The 19,440-nt window shown below is 42.7% G+C and overlaps 1 protein-coding gene and 1 non-coding gene across 2 annotated transcripts in view; both read left to right on the top strand.

Moving 5' to 3' along the window:
• The window catches only part of TRIM2 (tripartite motif containing 2), an 80,496-nt gene that overhangs the window by 49,201 nt on the left and 11,855 nt on the right, over positions 1–19,440 (top strand). Inside the window, exons 4-9 of the mRNA XM_054717679.1 lie at positions 1,300–1,480; positions 2,373–3,096; positions 12,317–12,420; positions 12,669–12,836; positions 16,137–16,305; positions 17,407–17,477. Coding sequence (XP_054573654.1) covers positions 1,300–1,480; positions 2,373–3,096; positions 12,317–12,420; positions 12,669–12,836; positions 16,137–16,305; positions 17,407–17,477 — 1,417 coding nt within the window. The remainder of the gene's footprint in view (positions 1–1,299; positions 1,481–2,372; positions 3,097–12,316; positions 12,421–12,668; positions 12,837–16,136; positions 16,306–17,406; positions 17,478–19,440) is intronic.
• LOC129149609 (U6 spliceosomal RNA) lies at positions 9,928–10,034 on the top strand. Its single transcript, XR_008556484.1, has one exon. It is a non-coding gene; the product is annotated as a U6 spliceosomal RNA (small nuclear RNA).

Here is a 19,440-nt window from a genome sequence, read left to right as displayed (position 1 = left end):
TGGCCTTTGGCAAAATTCCCCTTTATGTTATGAGTGGTGGCATTTTTTGTTTTAGTACCTTAGTGTGATTATGAATAAAATATACTTGAGGAAAGTGGTCTCAGGGGATCTCTAAAATTCACACGTGAAACCAGGCTCTCTGAAGAGCCTTTCTTATCTGCTGTTCTTGACACACTTACAGGCCCATTGTGTTGCCTGTGACTGGCTGTTCTCTGCTGGAGCCCAGCAAAATGGTACCGAGCAGTGATTGCTCCATTTTCTTTATGTTTCCCTGCGTTCAGGCCCCCCTCCCTTTTTTTTTTTTTTTTTTTTTTTTTGGCATGGAATCGAAGGAACAGAGTAGCTGTGTGATGCATGAGAAAGAACAAAGAGAGGAAATAAATAGCCAGCTGAAAGAAAATCTCTTCACCAACAGTTGTACTGAAAAAAGTGTGGTTATTCTATACTAATTAAAAGAACTTGGAAACTTGCAAGAAGATCCCAGGGAACTCTGAGTTTGGATAAGTTTTTCATGTGACTGAGAAAAAAGATCCAGCTATATGTTTAGAAGAGTGGGTCTCAGCCATGGATAATCATTCACGTGCATGCACACACACACACACACACACACACACACACACACACCAGGGACATTTAGCAATGTGTGGACTCAATTTAGTGTCACAACTATGTGTGTGGGAGGGGTGTGTGTGTGTGCTATTGGCATCTGGTAGAGGACCGGATGCTGTTAAACATCTGTAATGCACAGCACAGTCCTCTATAACAAAAAAATTCTCTGGCCCAAAATACAAACCGTCAAGATTGAGAAAACCTGGTTTAGAGTGTGAGGAAAAGAAGGGATCCAGAGAGCTTCAAAGTATCATCCATTATTAGAAGTAGATGACTGGCCCAGCCGGCATGGTTGAGCATTGACCTAAGAACCAGGAGGTCAGGGTTCGATTCCCCACCAGGGCACATGCCAGGGTGGCAGGCTCAGTCCCCAGTGTGGGGCGTGCAGGAGGCACCAATCAATGATTCTCTCTCATCATTGATGTATCTGTCTCTCTCCCTTCCTCTCTGAAATCAATAAAAAAATATATTTTTTAAAGTATTTGACTGTGGTAGATGGAAATAAACATGGACCCTCAAAGTCTCTTTCAAAGGCTGTAATTACGTCTCATTCGCTTTGTTCTTCAGTTATTACTTCTTAAAGACGATCAGAGGCACACAGAATGTTTCTTGACAAAATACAGTTGCCGTTTTTACTATTTCTGGGTTGATGTTAAATAACCATGATCTCTTTAACAACTGTTCCTCTAGGCTCCCAGAAATAGATTCTGCTCTCCAGTTCATCTCGGAAATCATTCATCAGTTAACCAACCAGAAGGCCAGCATCGTGGATGACATCCATTCCACCTTTGATGAGCTCCAGAAAACTCTAAATGTGCGCAAGAGTGTGCTGCTTATGGAACTGGAGGTCAACTATGGCCTCAAACACAAAGTAAGGCTCCAGCTGTCCTTACTGATGTCCTGGAAGAGACGCGATGTCTGGGGCACTTCATGGCACTGGCTTGCTGCGTTCTAATAGCAGCAAAGCGGGGCGCCAGTGGGTCCCTAGGTGTCACTGTGGCACAGTCAGGAGTAGTTTTCATTTAATGGCATACCCAGCTTTTTTTTTTTTCTCCTTCCCGTTTTCAGCAAAACTCTAAATCTGTGACTTTAAGTCCCAATGTATAATTTGACACGAGGCAAGGTTGAAGATGAAGTAATGCGTTCAGGATTTAGGGTTCAACCGGATTGTTTTCCTTCCCTAATTATAACGTCTAATAGTCTCTTAATTGCTCCCTCACCCACACCAACCTGTTAGTCAACTTCAAAGGGAGCCCGGCCTGCAGCCTTTGTTTAACTCTGCATGTGGAGCCCCAAGCCGGGTATGAAAACCTTCTGAGATTCAAGTGGGAATGCGTTCTCATTCCTCCGATTCTGTTCCTTTAAGAGGTGACAGGGGAGCTTTGGACATGAAAGGGAAGATACTGAATAATGAATATTTCAGAGGTCAAGCACGGTCATCTGTTTGCTAAGCTCTGGGTGGTGACGGTTCGGCTCCGTCCTATCAAAAACACGTGACCCAAGAACTATGTGTGTGGGAGACACCGGGCGAGGCGGAACGGAAGGAGAAGGTACTGGGAATGCAGTGTAGGACGGCGCATGAGAGCCGGGTTCAGTGAGTGAAATCAAACACCCCTTGCTGGGAGCCACGGGCGGGCGTGGGCAGGTGCAGAACCGGGCTCCGGCCCAGGGAAGGCCCGGCCCCAGTGCGCGCTGCACCGCGTCCTGGGGGTTGAGCTCCCGCGCTGCAGGGAGCGCTCATCCTGCGCGTTTCCTCCCTGCAGGTGCTCCAGTCGCAGCTGGATACCCTGCTCGAGGGGCAGGAGAGTATTAAGAGCTGCAGCAACTTCACGGCGCAGGCCCTCAACCATGGCACGGAGACGGAGGTGCTGCTGGTGAAGAAGCAGATGAGCGAGAAGCTGAACGAGCTGGCCGACCAGGACTTCCCGCTGCACCCGCGGGAGAACGACCAGCTGGATTTCATCGTGGAGACCGAGGGGCTCAAGAAGTCCATCCACAACCTCGGCACCATCTTAACCACCAACGCCGTCGCCTCCGAGACGGTGGCCACGGGCGAGGGGCTGCGGCAGACCATCATCGGGCAGCCCATGTCCGTGACCATCACGACCAAGGACAAGGACGGGGAGCTCTGCAAAACCGGCAACGCCTACCTCACGGCGGAGCTGAGCACGCCCGACGGCAGCGTGGCCGACGGGGAGATCCTCGACAACAAGAACGGCACGTACGAGTTCCTGTACACCGTGCAGAAGGAGGGGGACTTCACGCTCTCGCTGCGGCTCTACGACCAGCACATCCGAGGCAGCCCCTTTAAGCTGAAGGTGATCAGGTCGGCAGACGTGTCGCCCACCACGGAGGGCGTGAAGAGGCGCGTGAAATCCCCGGGAAGCGGCCACGTAAAGCAGAAGGCTGTGAAACGACCCGCGAGCATGTACAGCACCGGGAAGAGAAAAGAGAACCCCATCGAGGACGACCTGATCTTCCGCGTGGGTAAGGAGGCGGCGGGCGCGCCTGCAGGCGGGCGGGGGTTAGGGCGCCCCGGGAGAGCGGCTGCAGGGCAGGGCTCCTCCCCGCAGGAGGAGAAGATACTGGCCTCTTTCCTTAGCTGCGCTTCTGCAGCCGCTTTCTCTGGAGACCGGAGGATGCGTTTCCCCCTCCTCCTTTTTCAAAACTCGGTGCCTCCCCTCCCTCTCTCCCTCTCTTTCTCCTCCTCCTTTTTTTTTTTTTTTTAACAGGCAGTGCTGCCTGTTCATTGTAGGAAATTGGAAACCGAAAACAAGCAAAAAGAGAATTAGGAAAATATCAGCGCTCATTCATAATCTAGCAATTTCAAAGGAACGTTGGCCCTCGTTTACCTCCCTGTAGGAATGTCCTTGGCGCACTCCCGCCGGCCCCAAAGGCAGAGATTGTGCTGTCAGATAGCCTAACCCAAAGGCGGAGCGATGTGCTATCCGATAGCCTTCAGCTTCTCTGAAACCTGCCAGCCTGGGCTGTGGTGTGGGCAGCGGGCCTGATGCCTCCCTGTCACTTGCCTCTGCACTCCTGTAAGGGCTGGGGGGCGGGGGGGGGGGAGGGGAGCAGGGGTGTGGGGGGACACGTGGTGCATTGCAAGTTGTGCTCACCTCCGGTATGTTAGCTGGAGAGCAGCCCCCAAATGGGGAGGATGGGTGGAGACCGGGAGAATGGAATGGGGTTAGGGCGGAGGCAGAAGGCTTCGCAGGAGCCAAGAGATTGGGGTATGCAAATAGCCCATCCCTTCTGATTTATTGCTTCTGTTTTTTGTTTTTTTGTTTTACTATCAAAACAAAAATTTATTGAGACTAATGTTATTTTTAGCTGTTTATTTTTCTCGGTAGAAAGCAAACTAGATGTAAACAAACAATTGGATAAAACTTTTTTTTTTCATGTTTATATTGATTTGAGAGAGAGAAAGGGAGAGGGAGAGATAGAAATATCAACATGGATTGGCTGCCTTCCACCCCCCCCCTCCGCCCCCCCAAACCCAGGCCTGTGTCCTGACTGGGAATTGAACCTGGGACCTCTTGGGACATGGGTAGATGCTCAACCACTGAGCTACACCGGCCAGGCCCAGATTTGATCATTCTTAAGAAAAAAAAGAGTCTGCATTTTAGTTACTGTATCCAAAAGTAGGTCTAACCCTCTTCTCTTTCTGCCTCTTCAGTCCTTATTGTAGTATCTGTAAAAGGGCTCTGCTCCGTGTATTAAATGACACACATAGAAAAACAATTCTGTGGTTCAAATAAATTGGGGAAGCCTTAGCTTAAGTGAAGGAAATGGGGATTTTTTTAAAAATTGCAGAACCTTTAGAATCTGCTGATGTGCACTTTAAGTCTCCTAGGCAGGGGAGGGATAACAGGCAGCACTCCCAAACTTTTCTGATCATAGAACTTTTCCATGGAACATCTTGGGGAAATAGCTCCTTGGAATATTCCTGGGCAAAGCTATTCTATGTTCGCACATCAGGCTGAATCTCTGTGAGGACTGTGATGTGATACGTCAGTTGTCTGCTCAGAGCAGGGAGGTCTGGTACATTCACTGGCCATTTGTGCAGTGTGGGTGCAGACATGGATCCACCCGCCAAAGCAGAGTGGGCGAGCTGGGGCGGGCGCAGGATTGCCACTCCGGTTCTGCCAGGTACTTGAACCTTGGGCAGGTCTCCCAGCTTCCCTGGGCTTCAGCTTCCGTGTCCATCAAGTGAAAGTACAAATATCTGCTTCTGAGAATTGTTCTAAGTTCCAAGAGTAATGCCTGGCATGTGGGGGGAGCCAAGTAAATGAAAAGTACGGTTTTGCACATGCAATTTAAGGTTGTTCGAGTTTACCTAGTATCCTCTCAAGCAACTAAACTCGCGGCTGCCCACTGATGTCCTGCATTAAGAACAAACTCAGTCTCAAACTCAAAATCCCCCACCCCCAGCCAAGGGACCCCTGTCTACTGGCCCGGGCACTGTGCAGAGAGGAGAAAGGCTCAGACCCGGGTCCAGTTCTGGCCCTGATTCTTTTTGCCAGCTGGGCAACTGACTTACCCTTTCTTAACCGGGTTCCCTCCTCTGTAAGACAAAGGGCATGAAATGTTACCTAACTCTTAAGGTTGTTGTGGCATTGAAAGAGAGAATTCTTGTAATAGGGCTGGCACTTGCCTGTGTATAGTAAGTGCTCAGTTCATGGTAGCTGTTATTTTACTGTTATTATCAATCATCATCATTTCTACCTGTGATTGTCCCGAGTATTTCCCTAGGGATATTTCCCTCCAACTATTGGCTTTGAATTCTTAGCTCCCACCCTGTAGGAGGATCTGCTCTCTCCCCTTAAACCTTTGTAAAGTGCTTAGAACAGTGCCTGGCAAGCAGCACTGCGTCCCAGGTTATTAATGAAGTAAACATGGTGGATTATGACCAAATCCAGCTCCTCACTGTTTGGCTTGAGTGATGTAGGGGAGCGAGGCAGTAGAGTGAGTGACAGTTAAGGCTGCGGGCTCTGAGGCTACACCTCCCTGGGTTCCAGCCCCAACACCGACACTTTCGCGTCTGTGCGATCTTGGGTAACTTACCTAACCTCCCAGTTCCTCAGTTTCCTTCATAAAATGGGGATTTAAAAAAACACAAAAAAACCCCACATCCTACTAAATAGGGGTTGTGACGATTAAACAAATTAATAAATTAATACACAGAAGACCTTGGAAGATAGGCAATGTAGGTAATACTAATGAACATATTCATAGTGGTAGTATAGAAGTAATAGTTAACTTAAGGAGTTAAAAACATGGTAAGTAAAGAGCTCAAAAGCCTGATTACCTCATTTTGAATCCCGGCCTTCTATTCATTGACCATATGATTTAGTGAAGATTATTTAACCTCTCTGTGTTCAGTTTCTTCATCTGTAACATGGGGATGCTTAACACATATGTCACTTGGTAAGGATTAAAGTGGCACTGTTGTGGGGTCGAACCCTGGAGTCAAAAATAAGACCACCGGAGGCTGCTGATTGATTAACAAAGCAGGCAAGGATTTATTGAACTGGCCAGGATGGCCGCGAGGGCACCACACGCAGGTGGCCACCCTCACGACCGCGCTGTCCCAGGTGTAGGCAGTCCTTTTAAAGGTCCAGACCACAAAAATTTTCCTTTGTTCTAAATTCTAAAGTCTGGGAACAGCCTGCAGGGGGGTTCCCAGCCCCTGCTGGACATTATTGGAATGTGGCCCTATCTTGGGAAAGCAGGTTTTTACAGAACAGACCCAAGCGGAGTCAGTAATCTCTAAAGGTTATCTACAGTTTCTACTCCTGGAGCCACTGAGTCAGTGGGAATCCATCTCCTGTAGTCCTGGTCCACAGGCACAGAAAATTACCTCTGTGTCTCCAGGTCTCAGTCTGGAAGCTGAGGTAACCACCCTATTGTCCAAGCAATCAAGTGCGTGCAGAAGCCAGAATAGCAGGGTTAACATTCAAACAGCAGTTTTTACCTAAGTATGGTTGCTACCATACTTCAGTACATGTGAAGGCTTAGGTAAGTGCAGGCACATGATAAGGACTCCGTAACTGTGACTATTGTTGTTGTCCGTATCAACCAAGTTAGGGAAAGTCAGAGGAAGAGAGGTATGTTTCAGTTTTCGTCATCCAGGCTGAAGTGTCCCATAGGCAGTTTGGAGTTGGAAGCTCAGCAAAGAAGTCAGGGCTAGACATCAATTTGGAAATGAAATGTATAGAGAAGTTGCTTTAAAGCATGAGTTTCAGTGAAATGTCCAAGATAGGCGTTGTGATTCTGGGAGGAATGGGTGGGGAATGGAAGCAGGAGGAAGGAGCAGGCACTGTCTGAGCCAGGCAGCGTGCAGCCCACTTCTGCGTCATCTTATTTAAAATCTTTAGCAAGTATAATATACGTTCAGTTCCCAATGTCCCCACAAGATAATGTACCTACTACAGCACCATTTGTGGTGTGCTGGAGTTAGCTTATCCTGGTTCTCACACCACCTCCCAAGTCTGTTCAGTGACTTCATGTTGGTAGCTCTAAATCAGTGAGTGGGGGTGGGTTGGAAGGGAGCATTTATATCTAGAAATGGGCAAATGCTACAAATCAGAGCTCCTCTCCAGCCCCCCAACCCCTGCCCCTCAAGAACTAAATTGCCGGGACAACATCCATTATCCTTCCCATAGAAGGAATGGAGGCTCAGAGGGCTGGTGTAGGAGCCCAAGCTGTCTGTGACGCTCAGGCCTAGACCTTTTCCATTGCACAATAACTCCTCTTCATCTGAAACGTCCTTTCACTACTGTAGTTTTTCAAAGTTGAGGAATTTGATACCTCCCACGCCTGAAAACTTAATGATATGCCCACAGTGAATGAGTTATTGTGTTTCTCTAATATTGTATTGCAAAATAGTCTTGAATGAGTTTAGGGAAGTAGCTTAGAGCATCTGTTGAGGGTGATTCCTTGAAACACTGAGATTATTTTCCCCTACAGTGTCAAGTTTGCTGACTAGAAGCCACCAGCTGGTTTTGTCAGCTATTAAAGAAAGTCTCTGAACAAAAGGGAAGCCAGAAGACGTGGGAGGGAGTGAAAGAATTACAGTTGAATTGTTTCAAATGATGTAATGAAGACACCATACCTTAGTGAGTACATGGGAAGTGAACGAAGCACTCATTTGTACTCTAGAGCAGTGAGCTTTTTTTTTTTTTTTCCCCCATGTAAAATCACTTAGCGTGAGTTCAGAGGCTTTACAGAACACAGGGCATTTTACGCCCTTTCCCATGCCTCACCTCCGCAAACTACCACCTCCCCTCCCTGGAATCTTGGAGGAAGGAGACGGTACTAATTTGGCATCTGAGGTCATTGTAGCACCCTGCCCTCACCCACCTTGAGCATCTCATCCTTGGGAACTGTTCTTGCATGTCAAGTGGGAAAAGATGCCAATAATATTTACCAAGTCCTAGTGAGGCACAGTGCTGTGTTGTAGGGTGCAATAGGAAAGATGTTACCCCTGCCCTAGGAGAGCTCACATTTTAGTGAGGGAGACAGTTACACAGTGAAAATACTGTGTGGTAAGGAATGCAATAATCTAAAGGATTAGATTATTGTGAACCCAAAGGGTAATTATCCGCACTCACCTCAGAAACCTAGCATTCTAAAGTCCAATTAGAAGGAAGCACTGTGCGTATCAGAAAAAATGTGTTATGTGAATCTCCTAATCTCCTGGTCAGGAGAACCCAGGTTTTAGTCTTCCCTCTGTCTCTATTGCCTTTGTGATATGTCTAGTTTCAATTTTGCATCTCTGAAATGGACCGATAGAGAATATTTATCATGTTAACTCATGGGGTTATAAGGCGTGCATGAGAGAAAGTATATGAAAGTGCTTTAAGTATTATGGAACATTTCATTTTCCCATGAATTAATGTGGGTTGTAATTTACTCAGTCATTAATAATTCATTCGGGCACTTACTCACTCAACAAACATTTGTTAAGCACCTACTTGAAGATCCCGTGTTAGACCTTATATTTGGCTCACTTTCATCTCTTGCTTTATCCCATTCTAAGTATCTTGATTTACTTAGCATGAATTTTCCCATTAAGTCATGGGGCGGGGGGAGACTTATAGTTATTGATCCTCTATTTCAGTCCAGGGTCCTGTTACCTTGTTGCCTTACTTCTGTAATTTTCCTGGAGGCATGGGTGGAAGTGAGTATAGTTTAACATATGGGAAAAACAAGTTTCATTCTCCGATGGCATTGTTGCCAGGTTATTTATAATTATTTTTAAAACTCGGGTTACTTGCTTTACTAGCCAAATGTAACCATCAAATGAAATCTTTTATATCAAAGTAGCAGGACAAGATTTTATAAGTACTTCTTGTGTTTTGTGTTACATTTTTATTTGTTATGAAAGAACTAATTTTCATTTATACTTAGAATACTTTGGGGGAATTTTTCTACAGACTAAATAGAATTTACTAAAAATCTTGAAGAGTAAAGCATGAACCCAAATTATTTCTAACTTCTGGGATTTTTGTTCATTTTATTTTGGTCTCAAGACACTTTATCAACCCTTGGGCTGTGGGCATTTCAGTATAATGATAATATGCTGTAGTTCTGCATCATTACTCAACATCAGGATTTTCCTAGTTTAACTGCTAATAAAAAATAGGATTTAGTTGTCCCTCTAGAGCAGGGGTGGGGAACCTTTCTTCTGCCAAGGGCCATTTGAATATTTATAACGTCATTCGCAGGCCATACAACGTTATCAACTTAAAAGTTATGTTGCCATGGAAAAAGCTCCCAGATTTATTGAATTTTGAGTCCCGCCTGCGGTTGCCTTGGCAGGGCCAGACCAAATGATAAGGCTGTGCCTGCAGGCCAGATGTTCCTCACCCCTGCTCTAGAGTATGCTGCTGGTTTTCTTTAATCCTCGGGAGTAATGTTGTGATCCTGCTGTGCTTAAAAAACACAAATATAGGTTTTAAAAAGATGATGACCAATAATTCTGGCAAGTCTAAAGGTGCTCATTAGAATCAGGAGGTTGGCCCTGGCAGATGTGGCTGTGTCCTCCCGTGCACCAAAAGGTTGCTGGATCCCCAGTAGGGGGCGTGCAGGAGGCAGCCGATCTACGTTTCCTCCCTCTCTTTCTAAAATCATATTTTAAAATAAAACCAACAACTTAAAAAAAAAAAAAAGAATCAAGAGATATTACCAGTAATGCAACTCCAGCTACTTGTAAACTGAGCCATGTAATTTAAGGAAACAGATTTTTTCAAATAATATAAAATTAAAATGGCAATACCTATTCCATGTAGCTCTTTTAAAAATGTATAAGTAGTGCTCGCTTCGGCAGCACATATACTAATATTGGAACGATACAGAGAAGATTAGCATGGCCCCTGCGCAAGGATGACACGCAAATTCGTGAAGCGTTCCATATTTTTGTATGCATGCATATAAGCATAAACAATGGATGCAAAACTCTGGGCGGGGAGGGCATGTGTGGGTGTGGGGTGGGGGGGTAATGGTAAGATATGTACACATATAATACCTCAATAAAAAAATATATTTAAAAAAATGTATAAGTTACTAACATACCAGTATGTGCCTCCAACCCTGTGATTTTATTTACGTGTCGGGCAACAGACTCAAGCTCTAGTTAACTTGAGTCCAAGCATAAGAGCTGGGCCAGCACATCCCTTGGAGCTCAGTACAGGTTGGAGAAAGAGTGCTGGCCTGGCAGCGTGGCCTTCGTGGCAGTTCCACTGCGCTCATGGCCCAGTACTGGCAGGTACTGAGCATCTCACATTCGTTTCAAACTGGGCAGCGTCTTTCTTTGCCTTGTTCTGAATGATATTGATGTGGAGTCTAACGAAATGTCTTCCCAAGTTTCTCCTTTATACCGAGGCTCGAAAGGTGCTTATTTCTGCAAAGAAAAAAAAAAAAGGGCTAGTGTTTTTCTTCCTCCAGCGTCACCTTTATATCTTCAGAAGAAAAATATCTTCGACTGAGTAAGGCACCCCTTAACTCCTAAAAAGCACTATTCTCACCATTTTTTTCTTTCTTTCAAATATCAACTGCCGCTGCCTACAGTCTTCTCTCAGTGGAGTAGGCTTTGTCCTGTGGAGAAGGGAGAAAAGGTGAAATGGGAGAGGGAAGCAGCAGGTTTTTGTCCCCTCGTGGGACCAGAGAGCAAGCAAACCCATGTTCATTGTCTAGTCTGTTCAGGTGCTTTTTATTTTCTCCCCATTTTCAATATTTCTTACCCCGGCTTGTTCGCCCTCTAAACCAGTGTGCACCCCAACTTTACATAAACCAGGACCTAGAACAACAGCCTGTTTCTATTCCAATGCAGTTGTAGGACTCTTACTTTTTTATTGTGTTTCTTTACTTGAGCCTCAGTTCCTCATCTTGCTAACGTCCATGCTTTTCTTTATCCAAGTTGTTTTTAAAAAAAATATATGTTTTCCTTCATTTTATAGAGAGAGGATGAAAGAGGGAGGGAGAGAGAAACATCGATGTGAGAGAGAAACATTGATCAGCTGCCTTCTGCATGCCCCCCTCTGGGGACCAAGCCCAAAACCTGGGCATCAAACTGGCAACTATTTGGTGCATGGGGTGATGCTCAACCAACTGAGCCACACCAGCCAGGGCTGTTTATCAAAATTTTTCCTAAGTTAAGTTTTTGTTCTTGAGAGATCCTGCCCTTACCCCTACTACCTTTTAAACTGAGCATTTTAGAATAATTGTTTCTTGTCCTAGTCCTTCAGTTTTCCTGTATCATTAACCATCTGTTATTGAACCATCAGAGGGAATTACCAAAAACTAGTACCAGCCCTAGCTGGTTTGGCTCAGTGGATAGAGCATCCGTCTGGGGACTGAAGGGTCCTGGGTTCGATTCCAGTCAAGGGCACATGCCCAGATCGTGGGCTCGATCCCCAGTAGGGACTGTGCAGGAGGCAGCCCATCAATTATTGTCTCCCATCAATGATGTTTCTAGCTCTCTCTCCCTCTCCCTTCCTCTCTGAAATCAATAAAATATATATATATATAAAAAACAACAAAAACTGGCACATACCTCCTTCAAGGACAACCCCTTACCCTGCCCCCCACCGGCAGGTACCAACACACCATTTAAAAAGAGTGTTAGCCTGGCCGGTGTGGCTCAGTGGTTAAGTGTCAACCCAGGAACCAAGAGGTTGCTGGTTGGATTCCTAGTCAGGGCACATGCCTGGGTTGTGGGCTCGATCCCTAGTAGGGGTGCATGCAAGAAAGCACTGAAAGTCAAATGTCTAGGTTTCTTCTAAGAGCTGCTGAGTGAGAGGGTGGGATTTGGGCAGAGCTCTAAAATAAGGCTCTCTCCTATTGCATATCCTCAATTATAATGTTAGTTTTTATTTTTGTCTTTTGTCTTATTAATGTTAGTGTTTATTTTTACTTTTGCCTTACTAGTAAGACTATTTTAATCATAAACTACAACTTCATAAGAGAAGATTGGCATTTGCCTAAAAGAATATTTTGTGAAGATTTGCTTGGTCTGGAAGAGACATTTAGTAGCTGATGGATTAGGTCATGGAGATGGGGATTTTTTTCTCTTTTTTAAAAGTATAATTTAAAAATAATGTATTCTCAGGTTACCTATGGACACCTGAAGTATCCTCTTGCTGGAATTGAGAAATCTAATTCTCTGTTGCTTAATTGATGTCATTTTATCATTTATTTTTAGGCACCAAAGGAAGAAATAAAGGAGAGTTTACAAATCTTCAAGGGGTAGCTGCGTCTACCAGTGGGAAGATATTAATTGCAGACAGTAACAACCAGTGTGTGCAGGTACGGCCCCTGATTGTATACCTATGACCCCTGATGGTGATAACATAGGCACAGTTGTATATTTTCCTTCTTAAGACTTGAGGTACTTGGTACATTACAAGGGAAGCTTATAATGTGTGCATAGACTTTTCTTCAAATGGAACTTGCAAGTTCTGACCTGCAGTGCAGATGACAGAGTTTCTGGCCTGTTTCTTCTTCACTCATTTCTGTGCGAATTCTCATCCCGATGACTGTAATTTGTTTTACAGATATTCTCCAACGATGGCCAATTCAAAAGTCGCTTTGGCATTCGAGGACGCTCCCCTGGGCAGCTGCAGCGGCCCACAGGCGTGGCTGTGCATCCCAGTGGGGACATCATTATTGCAGATTACGATAATAAATGGGTTAGCATTTTCTCTTCAGATGGGAAGTTCAAGGTAAGATTCACTACTGATTAACCACTAAACAGTAGAGAGAAGGAATGGGAAATATAAAATGAAATTGTCTTTTTTCCTTTCTGAGATCCAATAAAATATTCAATAGTTCTTCATATACAAAGTCATCTTGACTGTTTTACAACTAAGTTTTATGAAGTCCGAGTAACAATGATATTGTAATAAATCTACTCCTATGTATCCTACAAGTGGCTTCATTTTATAAAGCAGTTAGGTTACCCAGTCAATTTTTGTTTATATACTAGGTTTAAGGGTTAGTAAGAGGCAATTTATATTTTCCAAAATAACCTACACGTTGTCATTGATGAAGTTCCTTCTACTTTCCCAGACCTGTGATAGATAGATGTGAGAAACAGAATTGTAAGACATAGTCCCTACCTTTTAGAAATATACAAGCCCCATACACAAGAAAAAAAGGCCAATACACAAGAAATAACAAACAAAAAAAAATTTCTGTCAGCCTTTATTCGGACATAACAACGTTTGGTACAATCTACAAATAGAGTGTTAAAGTATAGAGTATAAGAACTGGAAAGAAAAGAAAATGAAGGCTGGCTTCATGGAGAAAATACAAATTGAGCTGCCCTTTGAGGGATGCCATCATTTGACATATCTGCTCCCGGCATCATTTCTGTTTCTTCGGCAAGTCACCTTAAAGAGCTCTCTGCTGATAACAGAATTCTCTCCCCTAAGGTGCCATCAAAGAGTATGATCACCCAGCCCATTTTCCGCGCTGTTCACAAGAAGATTATGAGACACTTTGTCAAAGGTGTTTTTGAAAGCCATGTGCTCCATGCCATCTCTGTCCCCCGACCGGCCTTCTAGAGGCTTCTTTTTCAGTTGACAACATGCACTTTAACCCATTGGTATCCCACCTCTGGGGCTTATTAACTGTTTGGCTTTTGGCCAATTATGTAACTTCCTTGAGCCCTGATCGCCTCATACTTCCATTTTGCATTTGGGATTTGGTTATGGATTACATGAGGTTTTATTTCTGGATCTTATATGTGCCTCATATGAAATAGGCATCAAAGGAGCGTTCCTCACCGATGCTTTTAGGAACCTTGTCCAAAACCTGAAGTCTGTTCAGTTGGCCATGATTTGGGTCTCATGGCCTCGTGCCAGCCCCTGGTGGCCATCCCTTCCTCGTCTAAATGTTCAGAGCTGGTGCTCTTCACAATCCAGCTGAATCCTGAAGGTTGCACGACGTTCACCCACTGGTCTCCATTGGAGAACTTATATTTTCCTTCTTAAAGTTGTTAGATCACTACAGTCATAGCATTTTTATTAAATAGGTTATTAATCTTCAGATTGGAGCCTCTACTTGTGTGGGGCAGCATCTTTGCAACCTAGGAAAATTAAAAGCTATTGTTTTAATTCTACCATATTGCACACAAGTCTTCAATTGCCCTTGATTTTTTTGCCCCACTAGTAATGTAATGGCTTTGTATGATGGCCATGTACACAGAAAGGTCTCTTGCCTTTCTATATCTCTAACTTCCCTCCTTTTGTGTTTTCATAATTGTATTTGCAGTATGCCATACCCAAATATGACAATAGAATAAAAGCTATTCAGTGACCTCTTGAAAATATCTATCTAATTTGGAGACAACCCATAGTTTTTGTTTCATACTCGAGCAAATCCATAAACTGTCTTTTTAAATTCAGAATTAAATACACTAAGTTAGGTATTGAAATAAGAGTTTTATATCTATTATATTAGAATATTTTACATCTACTATATTAAAACAGAAGAGAGAAGGGTTTCCAGAATTAAACATTTTTACTCAGTGGTTCAGTATTCTATATGTAATAGACACTCTCCTGGAAGAATTGGATTCTCATGGTTGGAATACTATTGATAATAATTAGAATAAACACTGAAGAACACTTATGCCCCCTAGAGGATTTGGGAATGGACATGGTGTCGTTTCAGTATACCATCCCCAACCCCTTTTGTTTATGATAGATCTAAAACATCTTTACTTACTATTCTGTTTAAGATGGGAGACACATTGTCAGGTCAAATGCTATCATTCTTATTTCACTTGGTAGAATCTAATACAGCTAAACTAGGATTGAAGGGAAGTGGAAGGAAAAGAGGTTTTGGTTCAACATTTAAATTTTTTCTTTTAGATCTGCACTAACTAGTTCTTAACTTCATGATAGTATGGCAATAATCCTTTACTTTCTGTTTTTAAGCTACAAAATTATCATCCACTTGGTATTATTATATGCCTGGGTCATTCTAAGTAACAACTAGTGTTCATAACATTAGGTTCTAATAATATTCTTGTTTTAATAATCAGAGTCTTCTCTTGATCTCTACGGACATATCTTCTACTCATACATGAAAGAAAGTACACAATTTCTTTGTAAGCTATTTTGTGATAGTGTCTTTGATCTTTGGGCTAGATGCAGAATCAGAATCAAATTTATACGACATTCCCTTGCCAGTATGCCATTGTTTCCTTCCTAGGTAAATGCATGTCTTTATTCTAAAGAGATCAGTTCTGAATCTCAGTTATTTATAAACTTCCAAGAATTAAAGATTATACAAAGTCTAATCCCCATCCTTCTTTTCATACTCTTTCTTTTGCCCATATCTTCATGTCTTTGTTAGGAAAGAAGATCATCCTGTCGGTCAGCTATGATACCAGCTGAGTAGGATGAGGGAGAAGGAGATTATCCTTATGCCATATGCTGTGGTTGACATTGTCCTTTATCCTTCAGAATCTGCATGACCCAGGAAGTAAATAATATAGTTGCCATTTTACAGATGAGAAAACCGAGGTTCAAACTGATGAAAGAATGAATGAATTTTGCTGTGAAATTTTGATCCTGGTTAACTGGATGAACTGTGGTGTCAAAGGAATTAGAAAATCAGGAAGTGCTAGATTGGGGATTCTTTTCATTTTTTTAATGGTGGAAATGAAGAAGATAAATTTGGTTTTACATTGGTTGAGTTTAAGGTGAAACTTGTAAAATAGGCCAAACTGGCCAGGGTGCCACACTGCCTCTTTAGAAGGGAACTGTGACCCCCAGTTAAGGCGATTCCAGAACGTTTTTGGTAGTGATCCCTTTTAAAAAACAAGGATTTCAAATAAATATCAATAGCAGATAATAGATGTGACAAAGACAACTTTCCAGGACAGAGAGCATTGTGACATGAGTCCCTGGGTCTACTGCTTGAACATTTAAGTGAAGGTTTACCAGGAAAAATGTCTGCCTTCATGTTCTGTATAGTGTTTTAATCCTCTCTGCTGTACTTGCTTCTAACAGACAAAAATCGGATCGGGAAAGCTGATGGGGCCCAAAGGAGTTTCTGTGGACCGCAACGGGCACATCATCGTGGTGGATAACAAGGCGTGCTGCGTGTTTATCTTCCAGCCAAACGGGAAAATAGTCACCAGGTTTGGTAGCCGAGGAAATGGGGACAGACAGTTTGCAGGTACACTCGATGGTAATATGTAAACCCCCTTTTTTATGCCTCTTCTGCTCACATTTGCATGAAGTTGGAGCATGTTGAAGACGCCTCACCCCCAGTATGTTTTCTGGCTTTTGGAAAGATACTGGGGATGAAATCTAAGCAAAAAGCATGGTTTGATGCCTCTCACTGATGTCCCCCACAGTAAGTTGAACTGTCATCCATGCGTGGTTTTGATTGGTGGCACTTCACAATTCAGAAGTCTAATCGTCGACTGCTAGAAGTAAATAAAATATATATTTTACAATAAAATATTTTAAAATAAGAATGTATTTAGGAACAGTGGAGTAACTCCTGTCTCCACCTAGCTGTAGCTTTATTTAAAGTGCCTCTGAATGAGAATTTTTCCATCTTTTTAAAAGGTGATTATAACAGAGCAGGTGTCCAGAGTATTTGCCTCGTATGGGAATGGCAGTCTCTTTAATTTCTCTCTTTGGTTCACCACTTTGCAGTCACAAGCTTACTTAGTTTCTCATATCTGCGGGAAGAGGCTGAAAGCAGTTTACTAAGTTTCCTTCTTGCAAGGATGTTTTTGGCACTTAACCTTAATTTGCATAATCTTTCTTTGTGCTTTGTCTCCAGTTCTGCCAGATTCTGAATGTCACCCAAAATTATAGAATGTGGGTTTTCTGCTCTACTTTATAAAAAATCTTATATGTTGGAGTCCTTTTTCCTCCATGCTGAGAGTTACCATGCCTTCCCTCAGTGGGAATAGAAGACCCTAAAATGACTAACACGTACTCAGGCAAGCTGGCAGATGTGACGTTCAGATGGTGGTTCGGAGAATGAATTCTGATGCTTACTGCTCATCCATTCTCATTAGGGCTGCTGGAACTCTTAGCTGGATCTGGAAGGAGTCAGCATAGACAGTCACAGGTGTAGGTTGATAGAGATTCCATGTTATCTGGAGCCAGAGGTCTGGCTGAATTATCTTTCAAGAACCGAGGCTCACCGTCTTTGTTCTTTCTTAAATAACTAAGTAATATATTGTTTCACAACTGCTATGTTGTCATAATCATTTTTTGTTGTTATGGTCATCTCATATTTTTTTCATCTTTATTGCAGGTCCCCATTTTGCAGCTGTAAATAGCAATAATGAAATTATTGTTACAGATTTCCATAACCATTCTGTCAAGGTACTATAAACACATCAATTGTTGTTACCTTTTAACTGCTTTGATTGAGAAACCTGTCTGGGAGAAAACAATGTAATGTTCACATATATACATAGGACCTAAAGGAGTTAACCTAAAAGAGCAGATTTTTGCTTCTCCTTAAAGATGCAGGTTTTAATTTGGACATACACACCTTGGAGAGACAGAAAATTGAACAAAATATGGTGGCAATAAGTTTCTTAATTTGAAATTATGTACATGGAGACAACTTGGAAATTAAATTTGAAAAAGCAATTGCTTGAACTTCAAGAGGTAGAACTTTCTGAAACTTAATATTTCATGGCTATTCAATAATTAAAACAAAACTACTTTTTCTATTTTCTGCATCATAAGGCCTTTCAAACAAAATTAGATATTAGAACTCTGCTACAACAAAAGATTTGGGGAGGGAAATAGCCTTAGCGTACATTCATATAGCATATTTCATACTTCTTAGAATGTTTTCACCCAACTGATGTTCCAAAGAAAACATTGCCCACTCCTGTTCCCCAAATAATATAGTACATCTTCCTTCTTTTCCTTCTCCCTCTTCTTCTCCTTCTTCTTCTTTTTCTTCTTCTTCTTCTTCTTCTTCTCCTTCTTCTTCTTCTTTAGTATAGTTTTATTGATTTCAGAGAGGAAGGGAGAGGGAGAAAGAGATAGAAACATCAATGATGAGAGAGTATCATTGATTGGCTGCTTTCTGCATGCCCCCCACTGGGAATTGAGCCTACAACCTGGGCATGTACCCTGACTGGGAATCGAACTATGACCTCATGGTTCATAGGTCCACACTCAACCACTGAGCCACACTGGTCCGTCGGGCCCGGTCTCTCTTTTTTTTTCTCTTCTCTTTGATAGCCGTTGCCCTTAGCTTTTATGGATAGCTGGAGTTCTTTGTTTGTTTGTTTCCCATATAACACAGAGCAGTTAGCAATAGTTCTGGATTCAGGTCACATCTCTTGATAAATATAAAAGTTATACCTATAGGTCAGGTCTAACAAGTGGTCTGGTTCATTCTTTACCTATCTTCATTATATATTTTCTTTTTGTGGCAAAACAAGTAAGACTAGATTTGGCATTCTCCATCTTTCCAAGACAAAGCAGAAGCACCTGAGCCATTTGGAGTACGCCAAGGAAAACATACTGACTCAGAGATGATGCAAACAGACCAACAAAAGGTTATTTGTAGGACCTAAGAGACAGATCAGAGAATAATAAGTTGCATTCTTATGAACATACTAACACTTCCATTGGTCTTTGAAGCTGGAATGCTTTATGTGAAAGGAGTTAAAAGAGTCAGGAGAGATTTTTAAAACATGGTATCTTAGTAAAAGCTAGTTCTTGTCTATGTCCTTTGCAAAGAACCGAAGAGGTAACTTGCTTACTTGGCAAGCAATTCAGGAAGTGGTCAAGACTATTTTTTCAGATCTTAAAGTAAGTTTAGACTTTAGAGATGGCAGTATCTCACTTTCTCAAGGTAGGAAAGTAAAAGAGAGCCATTTCCTGGTCACAGAGATGGTGACAGGAGAATCTCTAAGAGGTCCTGAGATCTTCCTCAAATTAGATCTGCGCTTAGATGTAGTGAACTTCCTCAGTTTCACATTTCAGGAACCCTTACTCTCTTGGTGCCCTGGGGGTAATACCTTTGGATTTTTAATGAGTATTTCCACACTGGTAGACTGCATAATAATGGAAGCTTAAAATAATATCCTGGAGACATTTCAAAACCATGAAGTATCTTCTGAATCATCAAGATAAAATTATGCTTATATAGTCTTATCATTAAACACATATTCTCTCAAAATCAGTAATCTGTATTTGATACATATACAGCCACACTCTAGTAATAAGAATGTTTAATTAACCGCAACAACCCATTGCTTGCCCATATCAGGTTAGAGAATTTGCTTAAGAGTTCTGTTTAGTTCCCAATTCTGTCAGC

Source organism: Eptesicus fuscus, chromosome 6 (genome assembly GCF_027574615.1).
Source record: "Eptesicus fuscus isolate TK198812 chromosome 6, DD_ASM_mEF_20220401, whole genome shotgun sequence".
NCBI classification, from domain to species: Eukaryota; Metazoa; Chordata; class Mammalia; order Chiroptera; family Vespertilionidae; genus Eptesicus; species Eptesicus fuscus.
The sequence above is the reverse complement of the archived record's forward strand: the minus strand, read 5'-3'. Positions and strand labels throughout refer to the sequence as shown.